We start from the raw sequence: 23799 nt of genomic DNA on the forward strand, positions 1-23799 counted from the left end.
ATTGCACAATATAATGTACGTAACGGCAGTTATAAAACATTTTAATAAGTTCTCTATGAAATAGTAAGAAAAACGTTAAATGTATTATAAAAATAAAGCTAAAAAAATAACAAATTCCTTAAGCTACTGGTAAATAATTTAAAGAACCCCATTTGAGAATAAAAAATACAGCGTTATTTTTATTTTTTCTTGCGCCAAACAACTCGGAATACCTATTCCGAATACGTTAATGTTGTTTTTTAAAACAAAGTGGTTCGAAACGGTTTAAAATTTTAATTGAACGAAATCCTTAAGGTAAGTTAGAATGAGTGGACACCAAATAGTTGGAATTTTAACTTGTCATCTGAAAATACTTAAATGGGACTTTTTTTTGCATTCGTTCTAATTATTACTTTTTTTTAACGATTCTTCAATACTTGATTATTTCCGGGCGGTTGCTATATAACCCGAAAAAGTATTTCGTACCTACTTTTATTTTTGTATTCAATTAATGCGGAACGTTGGATTTACGTTTTTTTTTATTTTTGTTTCTTAATAATTCTCTTCGTTTTTTCGAATAATATGTTTGATAAAATAACTGTACAGCAAAAAAAAACCACGCTCTCAGAATTACATTTTAAGTAGGTAATTAAAATCGAACATAGGTGGGTAATAAAATCAAAACAAAATAAAATCTCAATCGTTGAATCAAAGATGATACTTACTTAATTCCACAAAGTCGTACGAACATGCAACTACCCAAATGACTTGCATTAATTATTATTTAATATATTATGTTCACTTGGAGAAGTTAGATCAATTAGATATAAAAAAAGAAGTGTTAAACTGAAGTCCGAGTTGAGCTGAGAAAAATCAAATAAAAATTTAAAAAGCTATTTGAATTTTTAATATGCCAGCCGTCTAATTGACCGAGTATATTTTGGACTGTATAATGTGTCCACAAAAATATGCATACAACTTTATAACGCTCTGTGCGGCGCTGCATGTGTGTGTATGTAATATGATTTAAAAAAAGACCGGTTTCTTAATTACTTACTGTGGTACAGCGCAAAAGTGTGTTTATAAATACAAACGTGGTTAGCAGCTGCGTCGATCAGCCTCTGGCCGAGCCAAGAACCACGCAGGCATGGCAGCAGCCGACCATGTCTCGACTCCAAGCGGGAGACGGAGGTTGTTGTTGTTTTAAACCTTGTTTTTTTTTTTTTTGAGACTTTTTTTCTCGGCGACGTTTTTGAAGGAGCCGTACGGCAAATGCGAATATTGCGCGGACGCACAACGCTATTTCGGTTTTGACTAATAATATCTACAATTACACATATGCTGCCGACCCTCGAGAGTCAAGAGACTGTATGCTTGGTTGTGCTCTCTGTTGTACAATAATGCGCGGTCAGGGGTCATGTTTTCGTATGCATACCCGTCAAAAGATTAAACGTCAGAAAGTCGAAGTAACAAAAAAAAAAAACGAAAAAGGACTTCGTCACCGACCGCCGTCTTTGTGTGTGTGTAAAAACCACACGCGTTGACGAGTGAAGTGGATTCGATCTAGAAACGGTGTCGATAGGTTAAGTCGGTCGTCGATGACTACATGGTTTTAGTTCCTTTTTTTTTTCCTCCACTTTTCACTCGATTTCCGGTCACCGAGACGCGACGTGCCGAGTTTCGGTGGAAAACAAAACCCATACATATTGAAAAAAACAACATGTTTGATATAATGCCAATTCTCACGGTGCCTCGTGAGCAAATGATCTGCGCCCGAATCGTACAATAAGATGTTTTCCAAAACAACCAAAAGTAAAAAAGGCAAAGCAGCAGACCCGTTTTCCAATCAGACATGGACCGCCGAACGGGTTTTGAACGGCTAATTGCGCTAATTACTATCGTAATCGCGATAAAATAAATAGATAATCGTTATCGGTCCTTTACAATCTAGATGGGTAATATGAAACGTCTATATATTATGTACGTGTGTGTGTGTGTGTTGTATAATAATAATAATAATACAAGAGCCAGTAAGGAAGCTCAGAGACCGAGCTGCCGATTCACATGCACACACACTTATGCTTGAAGAGGCGCAGCGGTGATCCAGGTGTTTTTGTCCCTCACGGTTACTGATGATCGAGTTCTGGGCAAGCAAGGTGTTTTCCCATTCCACCTGTTCCATGTACAACGTTTGGACATCACGTGTCTAAAATGGAGCGAACCCAGTTAATTATTGTGAAATAGAAAATTATTTAACAACAATATGAGATATTATTATTTTTTCGACCAATAATAAATTATCGATGTTTTTCGTCGAGTAAAAAAAACACACTTGATTTGCATAACGTAGCAGAACGAACCACCGAAAGACATCTCCGAATGTACAATAAGAGATCAGAGATTTGATGTGGGAACCTCTAACCGACGTCACAACAAAAGCATTAAACACAAAAGTATATAATATTACAATATTATTATTATTATTGTATCGGCTGTGTCGTTCTACATGATAATAATAATAATAATATTGTATTAAATACCACACGCTCTATAACAGACGTCATGTAAAAAAAAAACATAATATTCGATTTCATTTCAAATCCCACAATAGAACCTGAAGCAGCGGCGTCTCGGTCGTCTCCCTCTAATGGGCTCTATTGAAAAATAGATTTATTTACGGTGGGCAGTAAAAAAATAAAAATAAAATTGTTGTAATATTAATTTGTCCTGTAAGACCGTCGTTAATTTTATATTGTCAGCGTGGCAGCCGGCCGCTGTTGTCCGAAAACATTTTTACATTTTACCATTATAATATCACCTGCCATTTTATATAATCCTTTACCAAGGATAATAATAATATACACGATAGCGGAGGCGCACTGTCATACTTACGGGGAAAGGACACAGCACGCACGGTAGGGGTCCTCCTCCACAATTTGTTCACATCACTTATGTGTTTAAGTGTATGTGTGTAACTAACTCCGTTAAAAAAGTAATGGACATTTTTTTTTGTGTTTTACTTCTGGCCTTTAGCGCCAATCAATTAGTTTCACGTGTTCAATCATAATATTATTGTCATTTTACTATATTGTATTTAGGGATAAGGAACACGAATTGTATTCATAATATTTTATTTTATTTCATGATATATATATTTTTTTTAGATATACAAACACAGACGCCGATTTTCTATAAGATAATACCATTATTGTTATTGGAAAATATAATAACACAAGATTAAAATCGCTCCATCTGAAGAAATTACTTGTTGTTTGTGAACGTTTTCAAAAATTGATTTTAACTGGTGTTGGAACTAGACGCCTCATATAACATATTATACTGTAAATACCATTTCACCGGACAGATTTTATTGTACACACAGTTCGTTTTGATTACAATAATAATTTAAATAATAAAATTGCACAAGAAAGGTGTTTGGAGAGAAACCGATAAATATTCCATTCGAAAAACCGCCGACTGCTGGTGGCGTTTATTTACGACGTGCACACCTTATGGCCCTCGATGTTTATTGTTCTTTGTTGGACCAATTTTGGACTCCAGCGTTTATACCATTTGCATGTAAACAAAAACAGTGCGCCAGTCGTTTGTTTAGGAAAGCTGGACAACGACGGCGAGGCAACCGCCGTCGCCGCGACAAACGGTATTCTTGGTTTTTATTATTATTATTTTTTTTAAATAGATAATAGTTTTTATCGTTTTATATGGAAAACAACAAACATAAAACCCATGAGAACCGCGAAGGAAATGCGATAAATTTAGTTTTCAAAAGTGTATAATGAAACATAAGAGAAACGATTACATTAAACGCGCTTTTCCCATAATTCCCACTGATTTATTACCGAAAATCGATATGGCCACAGGAGAGGGTTTAGCATTTCTGTTTGACTCCGTTTGGATCTCGATTACGATTCGCGGACGAACATAAAAAAGTTCTAGAAAAATATATCTATATTTTAAGGCGCAAAAACATAAGTCTACTGGGCTATGAGATGATATTTTTTATTGTAATAATTACAAAGCAGCGAAAGTTTGTAAATAAAATCAAAAGCTATAGTTTAATTGTAAATAAAAAACAACATTTTTAATTGAAATTTCGGAAGTGATACAGACGTAGAGTAAACCAGTGCCTAAACTATAATTTAATTTCAAGGTGGGGATAGTGTCAACCAATTGCAAGAGGCAATCAATTGTGTATCAGTTTTGGTGTAGGTGATTTAAAAAGTAAGCTAATTTGTTCAAAATGTAATACAGATAAACCGTGCACTCGTGAAACGATCGGTTCGTATTACATAAAATCAATCACTCCTGTAGGCTGTAGGACTTTTTTTCCTGGGGTAAATACTTACAAGACTTTCGAGATATTAACCATGAATTTGCCAAGTTGTTTTTAATGAAAACACATATTTAATTACGGTTGTAATCATCTACTTATTATACATGTATAGAAATTACAATTTACGGCAAACTTGCGTTTGCTTCGAGCTTAGGATTAAAACTGCATCGCATAAGCAACCGGTATAGAATCTGTAATTTTCAAAACAATAAAGATTAAACCATAGTTAGAACATTTTCCCACACTAGCTTATACTGCTGGTGGGAGTAGTATTTATAATTTATTTTTATAAATATAAGTGTTAATGATTGCAAATTAATTATAATATGAATGCACCAGACGATACAGTACATTTTGTCTAAGAAGTTCCATTATACAAGGTGTTGCCAAGTATTTTAGATATAGGTAAGGTCCAAATTCATTAAAATAGCATCCGAAAGTATCCGTACTTTATTTGATACATTAATTTTATTATTTGGATTTCGAATATATTTTTTTTTTACATTATCAGCTACTTGCTTATTACCGAACGATAGCTGCTTGCCATTGCAATTATTATCACGGACTGCTGCTACAGACATCTAGAGATGTGTAAACGCCCATCTGTGCTCGTGTGGTCTCCGCTTGTGTTTAACATTATCGAAACGGTTTTTGTAAAACGTGTAAGCGTTTATCGTTGGATACATATTATTATTACTGTTATATACTTGTATAATGTACACACACACACATTAATATTATACATATTTTCAAGTGGAAAAAAATTGTCCAGACCGTACGACTCTTTATTGTGCGCGCGTGTCGTTTTTTCTACCAGAATTATATATTGTACAATATTATTATTATAATATTATAATACTCGTTTAAAGAGAAGTTGTTTGACCTCTATTAAGTATATGTGTGTGTGTGTGTATGTACAAATAAGCGTCGTCCACGCACTTCTTCTTATAATATTATGTTTTCTTCTTTCAGTCGTTCTTCGCGGTTGCTGGCACGCCGCGCTCCATTCACATCTTATAACCGAGATGATACATAGAGGTATACACACACACACACACACACACACATACTGGCAAGACGCCAGGTCGCTTATACACGTAAAATATACATATAATAATAATATTTTTATTATATATTATCGTCGATGTAGTTATAGTTACAAACAAGGCGTATTACCCGTATTAGTCGCTGGTCCACCAAATTATGATTATGATTATTATTACTATACCTACATACAAAATACTACCACCGGTCATTCGGTTTACGTGCGCCAAGCGACTGGTACGACTTTAAGACACTGGCGGAAGAGAAGGGGCAAAAAAAACCGGAAGTCAGGTCGCGGGTTGCCAGGTGCCACGGCGACAGGTGGTCGGGCAGCCACAAGACCGGCTCACGGATATCGTCGGACGATTATTATAAATATTATTATTATTATTATCATCATTACTACTAGTTGTATACAACACTCAGAACGTCTCCAGGCCAACACTAGAAAACCCTAAAAGACCTATCTAACGACCGTGGCGTGCAACAGTCCAATTTTTTTTTCACTCCCCACTCCAACTGGTTTTTTTTTAAACGGCACGGCCAGTTTTTTTACGATGTACTTTATAACGCCTGCTGTTTTTAATTTTTGGTTTAATTTTTTTTTCTATCGCTTTGTAATAACAGTAAAGCCAGCCATTACAGCAAGGGTAATATTATTTAACGCAATCTGATCCTTGGGTGACGTACTGTCACTCAGGGCATGTGAAATAGAACAATATCGTTTCGTGTACGTTTTATAGCCATTTCTCGGAAAAAAAAATTATAATTAACATTACTAAAGCACTTTTGATTCCAGTTCCGGTGCAGATTTTTTAGCGGGTCATTCATATACTACAAACCATAGTTATTGTAATGCGGACGATACCCGTCGTTGCCGGCCATGCCTGCCTACCCGTTTAATTATAATATAATATATGTATACATGAATGGATGGTATATAAAATAACGGAAACGTTTCTCGGGCTATGAATGAAAATAACGCTCGGCCTGCACCGCGGTCGTAAAGTATTAACAGAATATAATTTGGACGTTTTTATACTTTCCCCTCGGACAATATTATTACTTATTTTGATTTTGATTTTTCTTAGTGTGTACATTTGAGCATAGTTCTTGGGAGATCCGTTCAATAATTTATTGTATTTTATTAGGTATATATTGTAAACGTCATGTGACCGGCCGCCGCCGTCGTCGCGTCTCATACAGGTTTTTAAGACGAATCTAAAATTACACCGATATGAGTTCACAAGAAGGTTTAGAGAGACTTGAGCGTTATACAGATTAGCAGGTCTCCCGACAAACCAGTTATAATAATAATATTAGTATATTATGTATCTTTACATTGTATAAAACTTGCAAAGACATTCATTTTATCGGAAAAATCATAATTTTGTAGTTTTTCTTTTTGAAAACATATATATTTATGTTATTGTACAATATTAGAAAATTACTAAATATTTACCATATTTTATTATTTTACAAATAACTACGCACTTTTAAAACTTAAATGTTAAATGGTAACTTACCTTTTTAGAAGAATAATAATTTGCTGAAAATGTTGACTGGTCGATAACTAGTTTACTTAGAAGTTATTTCAGTCTAATTTGTATGATGGGAGGTGGATTACGGTTAATTAATGCGCGTAGATAAAAATAATACTTCCATCCTTCCTAAAATTATAACTTTAAACAGACTGCCATTTACGTTTCGAAAGCTGACAGCATTTTGGAAAATACTAGGGCTGATTTATAATATATTATATGCGTATATGGACACGACCAGGCTAATACAATATATTGTGTTTGAGGGTAAACCGTAAATATAATGCATACCACAATCATACAGCATAGCGTCAAGTCTGGATCACGAGTTCAATTTTGAGTAAATCATTAATTAGAAAAGAAACTGTGGAAGTATCGCTCAGAAGAAATGATGACGACGGTAACCAATGGTCTAATTTTATTCCTTGTTCCACGTTTGGGAATTGGTTATTAATGGGATTCGAGCTCAAAAAATAAATGACCGTCATTTATTGTCAACGTCGATAAAGGATTTGATTATTTACCGCTTTAGGTGAATCATACTTGATCACTACGGTAGCCGATTTTCTCTACTCTGATTTAGCGATTAACCATTATTGACAGTTAGGTTATTTATATATACTTCAGGAGTGAATCTTTCGTAAAGGCAGCTCTGTCTGTGTCGTCAACGTTTGCAGTAGCGCTTGCCGGTAATCCGTGGGAGTGTGTGGAGGAGAGTATATATACTTATAATGAACATTATGACTTGTGTAAAAGCGACATTACCGGCATAGTATAACCGACGGTTTATTTACATTATAATTATTTCATTACATACATCTTACTATCTTATTCGTTCGTTCTGATTTTGAATTTTGTGCAGATAATGATAATGTTTCGTTATTGTAGGCGTGTCCATGAAGTCGGGGATGTTGTTTAAGATCTTCGGAACAAATTGGGCCCTTCGGCGGACAAGGTCCATACACATATATGATAATTTTCCAGTTTTAAAACAAGAGGTTTGCAAAGTCTTGCCTCGTCGCAGCGCATTACGATAGTCGATTCACGATAATACATATTTGGTTAAACGTCATTTTTATATGAAACGTCCGTTTTATCTAAACGAGCGGACTCGAAATTAGTAGGAAAAAACAGAGAATAAAAATAATAATGGTCACGGGGAGAGTTTTAAAAAACGACACACAACCGATGTTACGGTCCGCTGCGGATACGCCGCGGTGGAGTTTATGTGTACTCCGATTGTGCCGTCGTGCCGTCGCTCTTTCCCTAATGTTGGGGCAAACACGTTTGTTTCTACTGCCCAGATTTCATTGCCGTCCGTTTTGTTTACTATCGGTATATTAGGTACAGGTGAAACGAAATAGTGTTTTTGAAATCGGCCCTATACATGAAAGTCACACCCCGCGGGTTGTATTTATTTTGACCGCACGTTTATTTTAACCGAACAGGAATACGACCGTCGCGAATTTATAGTTTTTCGGGATTCATGTATAGCTAGGTATCCGACCTTCTCAATTAGAGAAATATATTACAGCCCCTAAAACCGGCGCACACGCTATCCCCGACCACCGAGAACCTATATCGCAAAGACGGTGTAATAATTATGGGTCACCGTTGACAGTGCGATCATCGTTTTTGCCATCGACCCCAGAATAGATGAAAGCAAAAGGGTCACTTTCAATGTAAACAAACAAGTGACAGCGCTTTTGCAAGGTCTAATTTATTAGTATTATATGTTATGTTATGTGAAGATAGCCGCCACGTTTTTGTGTGATAAGTATACCGTGTTAATTTTTATCTGTGTCCGGGATATGTCCTGCATCAACCGCGATGACCATTACCCCTTTTCGTTTTGTAATCCGGAATAGAATTTTGATCAGATCATATTGGAAACAAAACTCATAAATTATCATCTAATCATTCATTATGGCGATGAACGTTAATTTTTTGCATTTAAACTGCAATGCTATAGATTACTATTATACGCGGCTATCAGGAACGACGTTTACGCCAAACATAACACATAATAATATTATAATATTAGTCTTCTCTTTATGCTTAGATAAGTTTACATGTATATAATATATTTTATTGGTACCGGTCGGAGGAAAAAAACTCGTGTTCCCACGGATGCTGGTTTCAGAGTGACCGTAAACAAGATCATTAAGTTCGTTCGGCGGCGTTATTTTTTTTTTTTTTGTTTCCTTCTCAGTTTCTTTTTCGATATACAACCGCCGGCTATCGGCCGAAATCAATTAATTAAACATATTTTGCCAACTAATTTTAATCATTATGCGTACCGTCTCGAACACCAAGTCAACGTCCCGTCGGTCAGTTAGTACACACATGTAGTTAATATAAATATGATAATTGTATTTAATACAATATTAGTTTATATAACATGCGATTAAAAAGTAATATTTTTTTTTCCAAATACATTTAGTAAATTCAAATTCAAATTCAAAAAAAAAATAAATGTAATAGGAAATTGTAAATTTTATTTTACATGGTAAATTTTTTTTTTTTTGTACACAAGCCAAAGCATATTACACTGAAACGTAAAGCATACGTGCTAATATGAATAAATAAACATTTGTAAAACAAAAAAAATAATTAAACTGCCCGTCCGGTATTAGGAATGACAACTGGAACAATTTAGACACATACATTTTTTGTTTTAATGCGGCTAATAGGTAACGTTATGTACGGTTATTGTTTCTGTGCTCGGGTTACGATGGAATAATTACAAAAAAACAAAACAAGTACGCCAGAGGGTATAGATGTCGAACGCGTAGTCGGATCGCCGCGCCGGGTACTAGCAAACCGTTGTAATATTTAATAACAAAAACTATTTTTTAATCGTTCCATAGAACAATACCACGATGTGATTGTAGTCGTTGTACCTACGGGAAAAGCAATTAAAAAGTGGATTCACATGTAATCGCACTCTTATAGATGTATCATGTATTCCGCGGTGGAATTTGACATTTCGCTCTAGGAGGTGTATTAGCCGACGAGACTTGGGCACGTCGCTATAGTATTCGGTCAACCACGAGAGCTGCCGAGTGTCTGTTATATGTCGGATGTTTAGCCGTTATCACGGTCCAACGATCTAATAATAGATAATAAGGAAAATAATGTGTATTCAACGCTCTTAAGCCCATAAAGCACAAAAAGTCCAACACAGTGCGGGATCGGAGAAGTCCACTGGAATTATTTTGGATTTCTTAGATAGTAGAAAAGGTTGCAGAAACTAAAGGCCTCAGATTTTCTAAAAATTATTTCATATGCATATTATACACACTAGATCTGCTTCAGTCCAAAAGAGTCCGTCACATAATAAAACTTTTTTTTTACCAGAAAGTCACATCATGCCGTATATTAATGTTAAAAAGTGTTTTCTTAATTTTAAATGGAAAAATGGTTATCTTTATTAATTTTAGGCTTTACATTTTATGAAGTACCTCAAGTGTACATTTTCTGATTTAGTTATAGATTTGCTACACGAAGAAATCAGCTTAATAATGTTATTATTGAACATTTAAAATTGTTTAAAGCCAAGAAAATATTTTACAGCGTATATTGTATACTTTACCATCTGGGAAGTCGACGACCGTATACTTGGCGTTTTGATTTTCTAAGTTGGTTCTAAATTCTAATTTTGTCACGGCTCTCCTATTAACCGTACATCCTACCTGTTGTCCGGGTAAGTAATAACTGTCGGTGGAAAATGTGACAACCAAAACGGTTTCCTTGTCGCGGGCGGCGATGACCACCCAAATAAAAACAGTAATGGTAATGGTAATGGTAATAATAATAATAATAATAATAATAAAAGAACAGAATTTGTTTAATAACAATAACAGAACCGGAGGAGGCGACCGATATAAAAACGGGAAAACGATCGTCGAAGAAAATCGCTGAAACACGGGTTTTCTATTCGAGGTGACCTACTGAATTTTAACGACCTATTGTATTATTATCGGAATAGAAAAAAAAATATATATACAGATTTATTTATACACGGGTATGTATTAGCATTAGACTGTCGTCAAGGTGCACACAACGAGACCGGCTGTGACAAATTCATTTTTTTATATTTTGCCCACGTGATCAAATCGATTTAAGAGACGTGTGGGGCGGAATCAATGGGATCCGTCCGGCTTTGGGTACTGCAAGGCTCCCGAGCCGTGGGGTTTAGATAGTAACAATATTTGAAAACATCTTACCAGTCATTATCGTGAACGTTGGAGTGCGCTTGAACGCGTGGCATTTTCTATCAAGTCAAACATTATCGAGAAGATACAGGAAATAAACAAAAATATTATTGTGGGCGGCTATTTACACACCGCTGATTCAGTAGATCGTTTTATTAACGCCCGCTCAGACAGCACATGAGCTCGAATCGAACAATTATCGGAATAGCCTAAGATATTGTGCGTGCTCTACAAAATGTTTATAAGACTGTCTAAAAAATGTCAGACCCTTAGGGCTTAGCTTAAATTTAAGTACTTCTTCGTGAATATTTCTTTTTTCTGTTTGATTAGCATGGAAAATGTTAATTTTTAATTAAAACAGTTCTTGAAAACTAATTAAAATTTTTTAAATTTATAAATATATTCTTAAAGCTGAAATATTTCACTTTAAAACCGTTATCTTAATATTTTACGATTTAAACGGGTTTTAACAAGTTACAGCCAATTAAAACTGGTTACGTGACAAAAACAATGTATCACGAAATATCAAAAGGAAGATTTTTATGTGTCATAATTTAGCTTTAAACCTAACTTTTTTAAGTCGAAAAAATGTTGATTATTTTTCAACTTAGATTTTTTTTATTGAAATATTAAAATTTCCTATGTTAATTTAATGCAAAACAGAAATCACGAGGAAGTACTAGGTGTATACAATTGTATGGATTTCTCATTTGATAAGACAACACTATCAATTAATAGGGTAAGCCGTAGGAAAAACAAAGAAAAACATTAATGTATAACGCGTATACGTGAGATTGCGCTTACTATCCGAATTATTACTCTCTCTGACCAGGTCCAACATATACTAATCTTTGGACGCTTTTACGTTATATTGGATAATATGATGTATTATAAAATATAAAACTAAAAGGATTCGCAGTGTTTGTTATTTTTATAATAATCAATTCTCGGTCATAAGCTGTAGGAGCGACGGCCGTTGGATGTAGTAAACCTAATGCGATGCGAGTTGGCCGCACGATAAATTATTATACATCACATCATGTACTGTTGGCTTTCCTTCGGACACAAATGCTGATAAAATGGGCAAGAGTCATGTTTTATGAGCATTTATAAGGATCTCGGTGTGCTCGATCAACGGCCGGAGTGACCTTATCCGTCCAGACTACAAAGGGATCAATTATTATTTGGATTATTATTTTTGGACATCTACCCGGGTGCAGCCGTGGCATTGGGTGGGCGACCGTTAAGGATAATACAAAGAATTTATATTGTATACATAATATCTAATAATAATAATATAATCTCACTCGACCGGCAGAGTTCACGAACGTTCGTATCGGGTAAACGGATGGGAAGTATATTTTAGTATAATATATTATTTGTAATCATTTAAATCGTTTTCTTTTTAAAACATTTTTTTTTTGTTGTTATAAATAAAAACATATAGATTAACGTCTTGGACTCCACGACGAATCCGAAGCGGATTCGCTCTTGTGCCGCATTCTCCATTTGCACGGTCGATTTAAGGCGATATAATTGTTTTTTTTTTAAGATTGTCCAGACGGGTTTTAATCTAATCTGAATCGATGAAATTTGACTGCTGCTAACCGCTACAGAAACACCTATTCCGCTTGCGGTCTAGGCGTACGTCCCGACCGATTAATATACACATATCATAATATTATATCCGTTATCCGCAAATTATAATATTTTTGTTGTCTTCATAAACGGGAGACCGCGAGATTGGAAAGTCGGCATAATACATTATAATATTCTGTAGTGCGTCCGATGGGAGAAATAAAGATAAAACTAAAAATTAATAACAAAAACTGTACCGATGGTTGAATTTATTAAACTCGCGTTTTACGGCGGCGGAGCAAAGTAAATACCTACCTATGTTATATTATATAGGTACCTATACAGAAACGTTAATCCACCGCAGCCATATAACACCTATCCCGATGTCGGAAGCAATATTATTATTATTATTACACGCTAGGTATATTGTGTTTTGATATTATTATAATAATATTATATTTTGCGCTGTTCCACTAACGGTTTAGCTGCCCGTCCAAAGCGGGACACGAGGACAGCACGAGGCCTGTATATGATAATATAATATAACATGTACAAACGTTTAAGTACAAGGTGTTACGGAGAGATCTTACGGTATATTTTTTATTTATTTAAATTTCGGTTTATCGACCCGGCCATACACGACGTACACACACGTATGTAGATATATTATATACACATGTACGATTGTTATTGTTGTGATCGGAATACGGTTTTAAGTTCTGTTCGGGGATCGACAAAGAAAATCATTAGACGTATAAGCAAAACAAACAAAAAACGGACATCGTCCGGGGATAAACGCTACGGGGCGGACGCGGTTATGTGGGGCGAAGGAATCGCGAGCATAAATTACAAAACGTTCTATTGTTTAGAAGATAAAACCTATTTTCGTTTGTCTTTGGCACCCGGCGGTGGTCGTCGTAACGTTTTCCGGATTTTGTAATACAAGTACACACATACATACACACATAAACTCAATGCGCGCAATATAATATAGTAACCTTACCGGCGGCGGCGGGGGTGGACAGACGGGCGCAGTCTTATTGGTTGCACAGTTCGGTTTTTTTCTTCTTTTTTTATTTTTATAATGTATACTGATGTAAGTCTAGCGACCTAACAACGTGTATATAATATACGTGTTGGGCATTATTACGGGGGCCCCAGACAGGATACACAGAATGGTGCGAAACCGGAAAAGCCGCGTCTTCGTGGAAGAAAGGACTATTTAAGCGTGTGGGAAACTCAATGCACCGTAACGGCGAGGCTCAGGTCTCTCGTCTACAGGAGTAATAATAATTATTATTATATTCTTCTACCGATCCTCCCTCGCTACCGCTTTCTCTGCCCTGTACCCGCAGCCCAATTAATGCGTGGCCGTAATTATTTTTGGAAAACAAAAGCCGCATGGAAATGATATAATAATATCACAAAATAAAATAAATATAATAAATTACCATCGCCGCAGAGACCCGTCGAGCTTTTGCCACCGATTGGCGAAATAAATATTATTAACAACAACAACATAATAAATAACACTATTTTATCGTTACTTCAATTATTATTATTTACAATTATAACCGCCGACTTAGGCTCTCTAGGAAGCCACAGTGTTTATTGTGTTTTTGGGAAAAGGAAGCGAGGGAAACGTTTTTGATTTTTATGACTTTTGAAAAGCCGTTTAGAAACACTGCATTTACACGACGGCTCTGTTACAACCGTATACACTGTCTGTCTGTATAGGCATTGCCCGGTGATCTACCGCGGACTTTGGAAATAATAATTACAACCCGAGGTGGTGTTTTGACACGTTATTAATGGGCCACCCGGTATAGACGGGATTCCAACAGGTTGTAATTCATTTTAAACGGGTAGCTCTATTTTACCCGCGCGTCTCCCGTCTCCAAAACAAATTGGCTGGCCCGTTGACATTCATACATACATATATATATATAAATATAATATTTTTTTATTTTTTTCGCCGTGTCCCGTAGTAAATAATTATAATTATCACAACCGGGCCCCCGAGTAATTAGCCGGAACTTTATTAATATCCGTATTATTGCGTTTTGGGCCGGAACGCGAGGCGATATTATTATTCTTCGGCCGTGCCCAATTGTTGTCGCTGTTATTATTATTATTGTGTTATTGTTATTGCGAAAACGAAAAAGGGTTGCCGGAGCTTTGGCGTTGGCCTGTGCGGCGCGCGTTTCTGCCACGATAGGTCGGCCAACAATAAATTATATCCACGGGGTAGCGTACAATAATATAATATAGTACAGTGTGTGTGTGCACTGTGCACGGTCAACGCTAAACGCCATCGATGTGTCTTTTTGACCGTAGGTAGGTACGTTGTATGTGTTTAGCAGTTAAATTATTATCGCATAGCGACACATAAGTGCTGTGTACCCACTACGGCTCTACTAAACTACTGCAAGATTTCAATTAACCCGAATTAATGGCGTCGACTTACGACCTCTGAGAATCGCTCATTCGTTCGCGGTGTCGTGTGTGACAGAGCTACCCCACCGGTATCCATCAACCGTACACTTATTGCACTGCACACACACACACACACACTTAATATTATAATACATATTAAACGCAGTAGATTTGCTGGGTTACGCATTAACAAGGATTCTAGTGCATTTCGATTGACGACCACGACAAAATTGTATAATAGTTAAGTACTGTTCCTCGCGCTCCAACGACACAATTGTGTTCTGGGTAATTATGTAATAACAATCGCATTGGTTCGGCACCTTTTCTTGTATTGTATTGTAATGGTCTTTCAATGTAAAGTTCGTTTAAACACAATTCGGTTTCGCTCGACCCAACTAAAATTACTAACAGCAAAGTAATTCAATAATGCCTGCACTGTATGCAGTTACAGCGATAGGCGTCTACTTAAAGTTTTTAAATCATTACTATTCCAGTAGTAAGTACTCATAAAAAAATGGCGTTCTCACGCGAAGATAGCCTGTTTGTTATCATAACCTATTTACAAAATACATTGTGCAAGACAAAAGGAAAAATCCAATTTCACTATTAATTTTTCCCCTGTGTTTTTCCGTTATGTATACAATACACAAATTGGTTGTTATAGTTAAAACTGAATAGTATATATAGATATACATAGAAAAGTTTACATTCGGAAGGAATGGGATACATGTAATGTAAAATATGAACATAGTTGAACGACATAATTTCCATCCTTTAGTGGTCCTGAAATATTTACATTTGGAAATGTAGAGACCGCAAAATTCCCTCTAAGTTTTCATTGCCAATTCAGTTACATAAAACCGAATTACTTGAAAATCGATTGAACGGCTAAATAAACAACAAAACAAGCGTTATTGTTTCTATAAGTACACAATATTGCGGATACTTCAGCCGCTCTCGTTTTGTTATTAATTTTTGTATTACTTTCAGTACTTGTAGTAAAGTACTGATGTACTAAAGCAAACACACTTTGTATTATACGGAAATTTTTATTTTTGTGATTTAAAAAATAAAAAAAAACGATGTAATAGTTACTTATGGTTAACTAAACCTTAGCCGTTGGGTATTTTTTATTTATTCGTTTATTTTTAGAGACTTTTTCACACGAAAACGTATAACCTATTTGCATTGTTCTCGACGGTGACTCACCAAAAATATTATAAAAATGTAATTATTCTAATTATCTATTACAGCGGCTGGGGAATCGACATTTATATATGCTTGTCTGTATTTTTACTCTGCGGTTCCCATGATGTAGTTTTCTTGTTTTCCAATATCGTAAATCATAATAGTATTGGAATGTTATTTTATGAAATTATAAAAATCTTTAAACAGAAAAATAATACTGTGGACGGCTCGGACATAAATCCGATTTTTGTGCGCTCATGATGACATTTTATCAGTTAAGAGGTATCTCATCAGAGTTGTCGGTTGGATATATTTTTTAATTACTAACTCCAGTATGGGTGTGTGTATTCTCCTCACACAGTCGGTCATGATTTTGTTGTTGTTTTATTGTTCATATTATTTCTTTTCTCCGCAAATCTATTGGTTATATTTCGTTTGCACAGCGTACATACTTGTCACTCTACATGTCGTGACAATATACTATTATTATGATATTAAATAATTGAGTAGAAGTACGCGGTCGGTATTCGGGATTTGTGTTTTTCAATCGTAATTAGGTGGTCGTCGCCGACCGGATAGTAATAATTAGCTATTATGGCTATGGACGGTTTTTCGCTGGCATTTATAATAAGTATAATAACGTATGGGAATGTTGCACGGTGTAAACAACCAAACCGCATTATATTATACAAACGATTAAACAAGAAATAAAAAAAACACATTTTTCTAGACCGTTAATATATGCGTCGAGTTCGATTTGTATGGGAACCGTTTTGATTAAAACGAGATGAGTGTCGCAGACGAGTTTTCATTCGGTTTCATTCGACTTAAGACGAACGTCATTTGTATTATTATTATTTTTATACTCATTAAAGTATAATACATATTATATGTATAGGGTGTCTAGGTATTTTAGCCGTTTGTCGTGTACACATTATTGAGATATTATCTGTGTGTACAGAGTGATCCATTCAACCTTAGTTACCCATTAATTATCTCGGAAACTTATTCAGATTTTATTGTAATAAATAACTATGTACTTTACAAACAATTTCGTTTAATACTTTTCCGAGCTCTGCTAACTTTTGAAATTTAATAGGCCGACTGGTTAAAAACTAGTTTTGAATAATAATTATTACTATTTGAGTTATCACACCAATTAAAAGCGTAGACGAGAAAAGAGGCGAAGCTATAAAACGTTAATAACTTCAGAAGCTATTTATTTTCGATTTAAAAAGTATATATATATTTTCTACATGAAAGGGTAAATATTTTTAAATTACATAATATTTATGTAAAATTATGTACACATGATCTAAAATGTTGCCAAAAATAAAAACTACACTAACGCCAGTATTGTCCAAGAAAATAGGTAATAATAGCGTTAATTTGATCTCCCTGTATAGTGTACACACTTCTGATCAAAATAATATAATACCTGGTATATAGTATAATATGATCTCGGACGGCTTATTTATAATATTATTCTTTAGCCGTAGCGTACAGGTTATATAGGATATAAAAATACACGATTGTTTCTATAGTGGTGGGGATTTAAAGTATATATATATATATATATAATAGTTTGAATAAATTACGTTGTCTGTTATAATTATTACTATCGGGGAAACCGGTTGCGGCTGTGATCTGATTTTGTAGTGAACCCATTTTCTCCTTCGGGGTGGCCGTGTGTACACTATTATATACCATTGAATGCCTCTTCTTAGCATGCCGTCTTCATAATAATATAGTATATAAATGCTATAGCTATAGACTACGGTAAAAAGTGCGCTTCTTCGATATGTTGCCGTTGGTGTGATATTTATTTAATTACTTTTGAGTACAGGTTTTCGCACGATTACAACAGCTACATAAATATAATATATTTATGTAGTTATTATAATATATAATATTATTAAATCTATTATATTGATTAATATTACTGGTGAACCGTGACATAATAAGTAAAGAAAAATGTTCTATTATATGGTTGGTTACTGATTGACACTTACATTTTAAGAAAAAAAAACGTAAGGCGCATGTATAGGCAAGGGCGGATATGGGTGTCACTTGTGCACTGCTCTCTATCTGATACTACACACTCTAGTTACGAAGGGAGTACTTGCTTTCTGTGGCCCTGCGGCCTACCCCTATCTTTTGCCCCATGGCTACATGATTTCTATACTGTTATACAGCGCGGTGTAAGGGTTTATCAAATTAATCTCACGGATATGAATGCAAAATAGGAACTGAATATCTGTTACAGTGCATACTGCATATTATATGTTACTACTTCGAAATAATTTTACGAGTGAACGACAAGGAGGGTCAATCCGCCTACGGAATAATTTAAGAAAAAACAAATTTCAATAGCAATATGCCTATTTTGGTTAACCAAGGCCGGTACTCGAAAACTCACGCGAGTACAATCGCGAGGATGACAATTATTTTTTTCTTCTTTAGTGTAGCTAACACTAATCTTTATAAAAATTTCGCTTAAGCTGTCCTCGTTATGCGTTATGGGTATGGTAACTATGTGAGAGAGAATCCCTTAATAACCGCCCGATTCGTTAACTGTTTAAGAGAAACGGACACGTGATATTCAATTAACCAAAAGCTCGAAAGACATTTTACGAATAACAAAAACGAATTTTTTTATCGGCTCGCCGCGCCGCCAGACGTTTCTTCATCGTTTGCCCCTGAGCTGGTAGTTTTTTTTGTGTGTGTGTAGTTTCAGAATCGTATTGGGCACCGAAAAAAAACAAGAAAATAAAAAATATATGTATATAATAAAACGTTTCAGCCCGTGGGTACCGGTAACGGTCGGGTATTTGTGTACGCCGGGGTTGATGGGACGGAAAACGGACGAAACACATCCACGTATAATATACGCGTAAGTATAAACCTATTACCTATATATATATATATACACACACACACACACACACACACACACTGTGCAGAGACTACGCGGAAGACACGGCGTACACACGAATTGTCTTTAGGATATTATGTATATTTTTTATATATACACGGACCGTCCGTTTTTACCCGATAACCTGTAATTTAAAAACTATACTATAGACTCCCTAGCGCAGTTCTCCGACAACGCCGCCCTCCTCCCCCCACGCATCATTGGCGTTTGCGTTTTACCGTAATATAATAGCACACCGGTAATACTATTATCATGTATTATACACGACCGGATATAATAATATAATATATTATAATTTATATAAAAAAAAATACACTGGGAAATAGTATTCGGTTTTTTTGCACGACTGACACGCGGCCGAAACGTCGTCAGCTGAATAATATGCACAGAATAAAACGTAAACCGTATATTGATCAATACGCCTATATCATATGGGTTGTGTGTGGACCGATAAAATATTTAATAACAACGTTGTACGTACGCTGTTTTTATGTGTTAATATCATGTGATACCTAATTATCGTATGAGGCCAATAGAGTGCTGTGTGCACAGGATGTACGTTTCATTAATAGTCAATCAAGTCGATGTACGATCGATTATTCAAAAAGCACCATATTTGCGCGCAAATGCGATTAACGTGCCCAACGGGTAGATTTGCAACACACTGTATATACATATTATGTATTGGTGCAAATATAACACAACAAATGTACGTAGAAGTTACAACCGAAACAATTACGCGTACGAAGCTTTAATTAAACACAATAATATTACAATTATATAATATAATATATGTATATATATATATATATACAGAGCTCGTGGATGTAAGTATTTCCTAAATTCATTCTAAGGTTGATACGCTGGCCACCGCCGTCCCATCCACGTCTCTTTTTGCTGAATCGCGGGTAACGGAAAGAGAAAGAACGATTCATTAAGGGACCAAACATCGGCCACAATAGTACATTTATCTACCCGACGCTGACAGCGTTAAATAAAAAATAAAAAAGCCCTTTTTTTTATTTTTCGGTTAACATGATTTAGTAGAAGTCACTTAGCGAACTGTAAGTTATAACACCAACGGATTTCAAAGCCCATAAGTTCTCGGCGATGTTTGAAAGGTCGACTTAGGTATGGCTAGTAATATTAACAAGCAAAATATTATAATATATAAAAATACTACACGACCACCTGGCTACAGTGAAAACGGCCCTACTTCGGAAAGTTTATTTTTCGGCTACAGGCGTAAAAAAAACTGAAATTTCATTAGCTTTTATTATAACTTTTGCAATTTGTCGATATTTATATTTTTATTAAAAAAAAATAACACAAGGATAAATTGAGTTCAAACTTAACCTGATTTTTGCACGTTTTCACGTTTTACATCCTCAACAGGATGTTTTAAATTATAATGTGAAAATTGGTTGCTTGTAAAAATAATCGCTTTCCGTGTTTTTAAATGTATATTATGAAAATTGTTTTTTAAAATACAAAATAACGTCCTGCGACATAATATATACAGACATTTATCTATTTGTTCGTTATATTATATTTATAAACAAAATCTCTACATAAAAATAAAATATGTTTTCAAACTCTTAAACGAGTAGATATTATGCGTGTATTATTGATTATTAAGCCCAAGATTTATTCGGAAAACGGTAGTGCGTTTAAATCTTTTTTTTAAAATGCTAATGTTCCCTTCGAAAACCACCTTAAATATTTTTAGTGATGGTAATTTTCAAACCCCACGACATATTTTTGTTTATCTAAGTAAAACCGGTGCGGTACCGGTTATTTAATGTAATTAAGTTATTATAATACTGCCGGCTCGTTTATGGATAAATGAATATTAATTTACACGTTTTGGATTGCTTTTAAATACACACAAACGCTGAAAGTTTTCAACTCGGTACATTTTTCGTTCAATTTCCATAATTAGGTACTTGATATTTTAATAATATTTTAAAAAAGTAGATGGTAATTAATATAAATTATTGAAAACATGTTGTTAATCAAATAATAAATGTTGTCTGAAAAATATATGGTATAGGTACATAATTTAATAGTTTTCAAAATTACTACGTCAGTGATAAGACAATAAAAACAAAATATTCAAAGTTCAATAAAGCGTGTAGATTATTATACTTATTTTTTAGCTAGCACAAAAAAAATCAAATTACCATTGTTTTACAAGCGGGGTAGTGCAATTTTTTCCGCGAGGCATGTTTCAAACATTATACATTTGAAGACGCTGTCTCCGGCATTTTTTCACATTTTATCGAATGTATTAATTCAAGTAGCGTCACAACCAGAAGGGACTACAAATGATCGTGTCTCTCTCTGTTTCTTATCCTATATCTAGCCAAGCATGGCATCAGGCTAGATTTCTCTTACTTTGGTTGGAAGAGAGGGAATTTACATAGGAAGCAAGCAAATGCGGTGTCAGGGTATTGAAGGGTTAATGGTTATCGGAAAATTAAAAAGTAGAACACTAGATGACGAGATCACCTGGGTTATTCCTGTTTTAACCTACCTTGAAGTACATTTCCGATTGAAGTGTTGTGTTAAGATTGCACGGATTTTCAGTCCCAACTCTATTAGTTATTATCACATGGCGAATTCATACATACACAGTACCAGACAGAACTGTATTGAATTTGGGGGTAGCACCAGGTATGTATACACACCAAAAGCAAGACGAAGCTATGTTAAGGTGCTTATGACCAGAACAGAACACTAGATGATAGTGCTGGAAGTAACAATCTCCTCTTCCTCCCCTCTTAAACATTATTAACTATATACGGTAATGCATTTGTTGTTTGATTTTCGAGTAATTTGTATAATAATTATTATTCGTTACACGTTAGATATTAAACCTTTAAAGGTAGAATTATGAGAATTTATAATTGTTTTTTTTTTAACTGCCTTAATAATATATGTTATAACTTTTATGTTAAAAATATTATATGAACGGTCAACGGACAAGGACCACGATTTATATTTAAAAAAAAAAGTTATATAATATGTGATTTAGGTGATTATATATGTGATTCTTTCTCTGTGGACCAATCACTGTATAAAAACGAATTGTGCATAATATGGATTTTAATTTAACGAATCGTTTTATATTAATACTTAGGGATACCACGTAGTTTTTGGATCTGACATCCAGGCCAAAAGAAAAAAAATCTTCTCGGACTCGACCCATCTACCGTAATAATTAAAGTGTAATAAATAAATAAATGATTATATTTATGTTTTCGCCGACAGTGATAATAATTATAAAAATAATAAATATAGCAAGGGAAAATCAAATTGACTCACGTTTTAAATTTGAACACAGCAGGCCGACCACGGCGAAGTAGAGCAGCAGCATCTTGGCGGTTTCCGGACTGGTCAGACGGGTATAAGGTCGTGACAATAACGTTCTAAAAAGCAGCAAGTGCCGGACGGTAATAGCTATTACTAATTATTATCGCCGACCGAGTCCCGAGAGTGTTCGAAATGTTTGAATTTTTTAATTTTATTTGGTAATATAATTGTTATACTCGATCAAAACGTGTCCGGATGACTTTTACGGATCCGTTTGTCGCGTTTCACCGCAGCGGTAACCCGCGGACGATTTCCCATCGAGATGAACTGGTCACTGGTCACTTGGATAAAAAAAAAAAAAAAAACAAATCCCACGGGCGACAACACCGCCAACACGTGTATAGGTCGTTTTTATAACAATCTTAAAAAGTCTGTTGTTTTGTAAATTTTCAAACGGAGCGCGGGAAAGGACCACCGGCGAAACGCGTAAGGAGCGACAGCGGAGAGCGCGATGATGAACTGGCCGTGGCCCAACGACAGACGATACTGAACTCGCGGCAAGATAGATACCGTCACCGGACGGTCGGTCGGTCGGCAACAGAGTCAAGTGACGGAGAAGATCCGACCAAGTGAGTGTGGATGTGTGTATGTGCGGCGGTGGCGTCGGCGGCGGCGGCAGCAACAACAACTCTCAGCAGGGTAGTCGTCACCGGTAGCACCGAGATAGGCTCTCACTCTATGCATACCTGCCTCTACCTATATTATTATGTATAAAACGATTCGTTCTCGTACCTACCATCGTTTAACCCGGCCGTTACACCCGTATAATACTAAATCTCTACTAATCCCGAGCTTTAGTTTTATAAAAAAAAAACAACAATTTTTTGCCCACTACCCTCCTCCTTACCGGGCCTTCTGTCGATAAATATTAAAAAAAATAATTAATACGTAAAATAACATAGCCCACGTTATTAAATCTATTCGAGTTTAGTCTATACTTTTTTATACGAAAATAAACGATTATTACTATTATGTGTATAGCTAAAAGCAATTTTTGAAAATTTTCACAAATCACAAAATATAATTTCTTTAGATGGGTGATTTAGAAACTAACCAAGATTTTCTTTCAAGACTTTTTCGTGCAATTTTATTATTTAAATTATTATTGTAATCAAAACGAGCTGAGTGTACAATAAAATCTGTCCGGTGAAA

At 35.2% G+C, this 23799-nt stretch overlaps 1 protein-coding gene across 1 annotated transcript in view; it reads right to left on the reverse strand.

The window, feature by feature from the left end:
- LOC126844583 (nephrin) overlaps window positions 1–23202 on the reverse strand; it is a 51961-nt gene extending 28759 nt beyond the window's left edge. Inside the window, exon 1 of the mRNA XM_050582874.1 lies at window positions 22600–23202. Coding sequence (XP_050438831.1) covers window positions 22600–22651 — 52 coding nt within the window. The 5' untranslated portion in view covers window positions 22652–23202. The remainder of the gene's footprint in view (window positions 1–22599) is intronic.
- Window positions 23203–23799: the final 597 nt, after the last annotated feature.

Source organism: Adelges cooleyi, unplaced genomic scaffold (genome assembly GCF_023614345.1).
Source record: "Adelges cooleyi isolate 19-005CV unplaced genomic scaffold, UGA_ACOO_1.1 ACOO_flye_CR_arks_rails_tigmint_CR_PRNA_651, whole genome shotgun sequence".
Classification (NCBI taxonomy): Eukaryota; Metazoa; Arthropoda; class Insecta; order Hemiptera; family Adelgidae; genus Adelges; species Adelges cooleyi.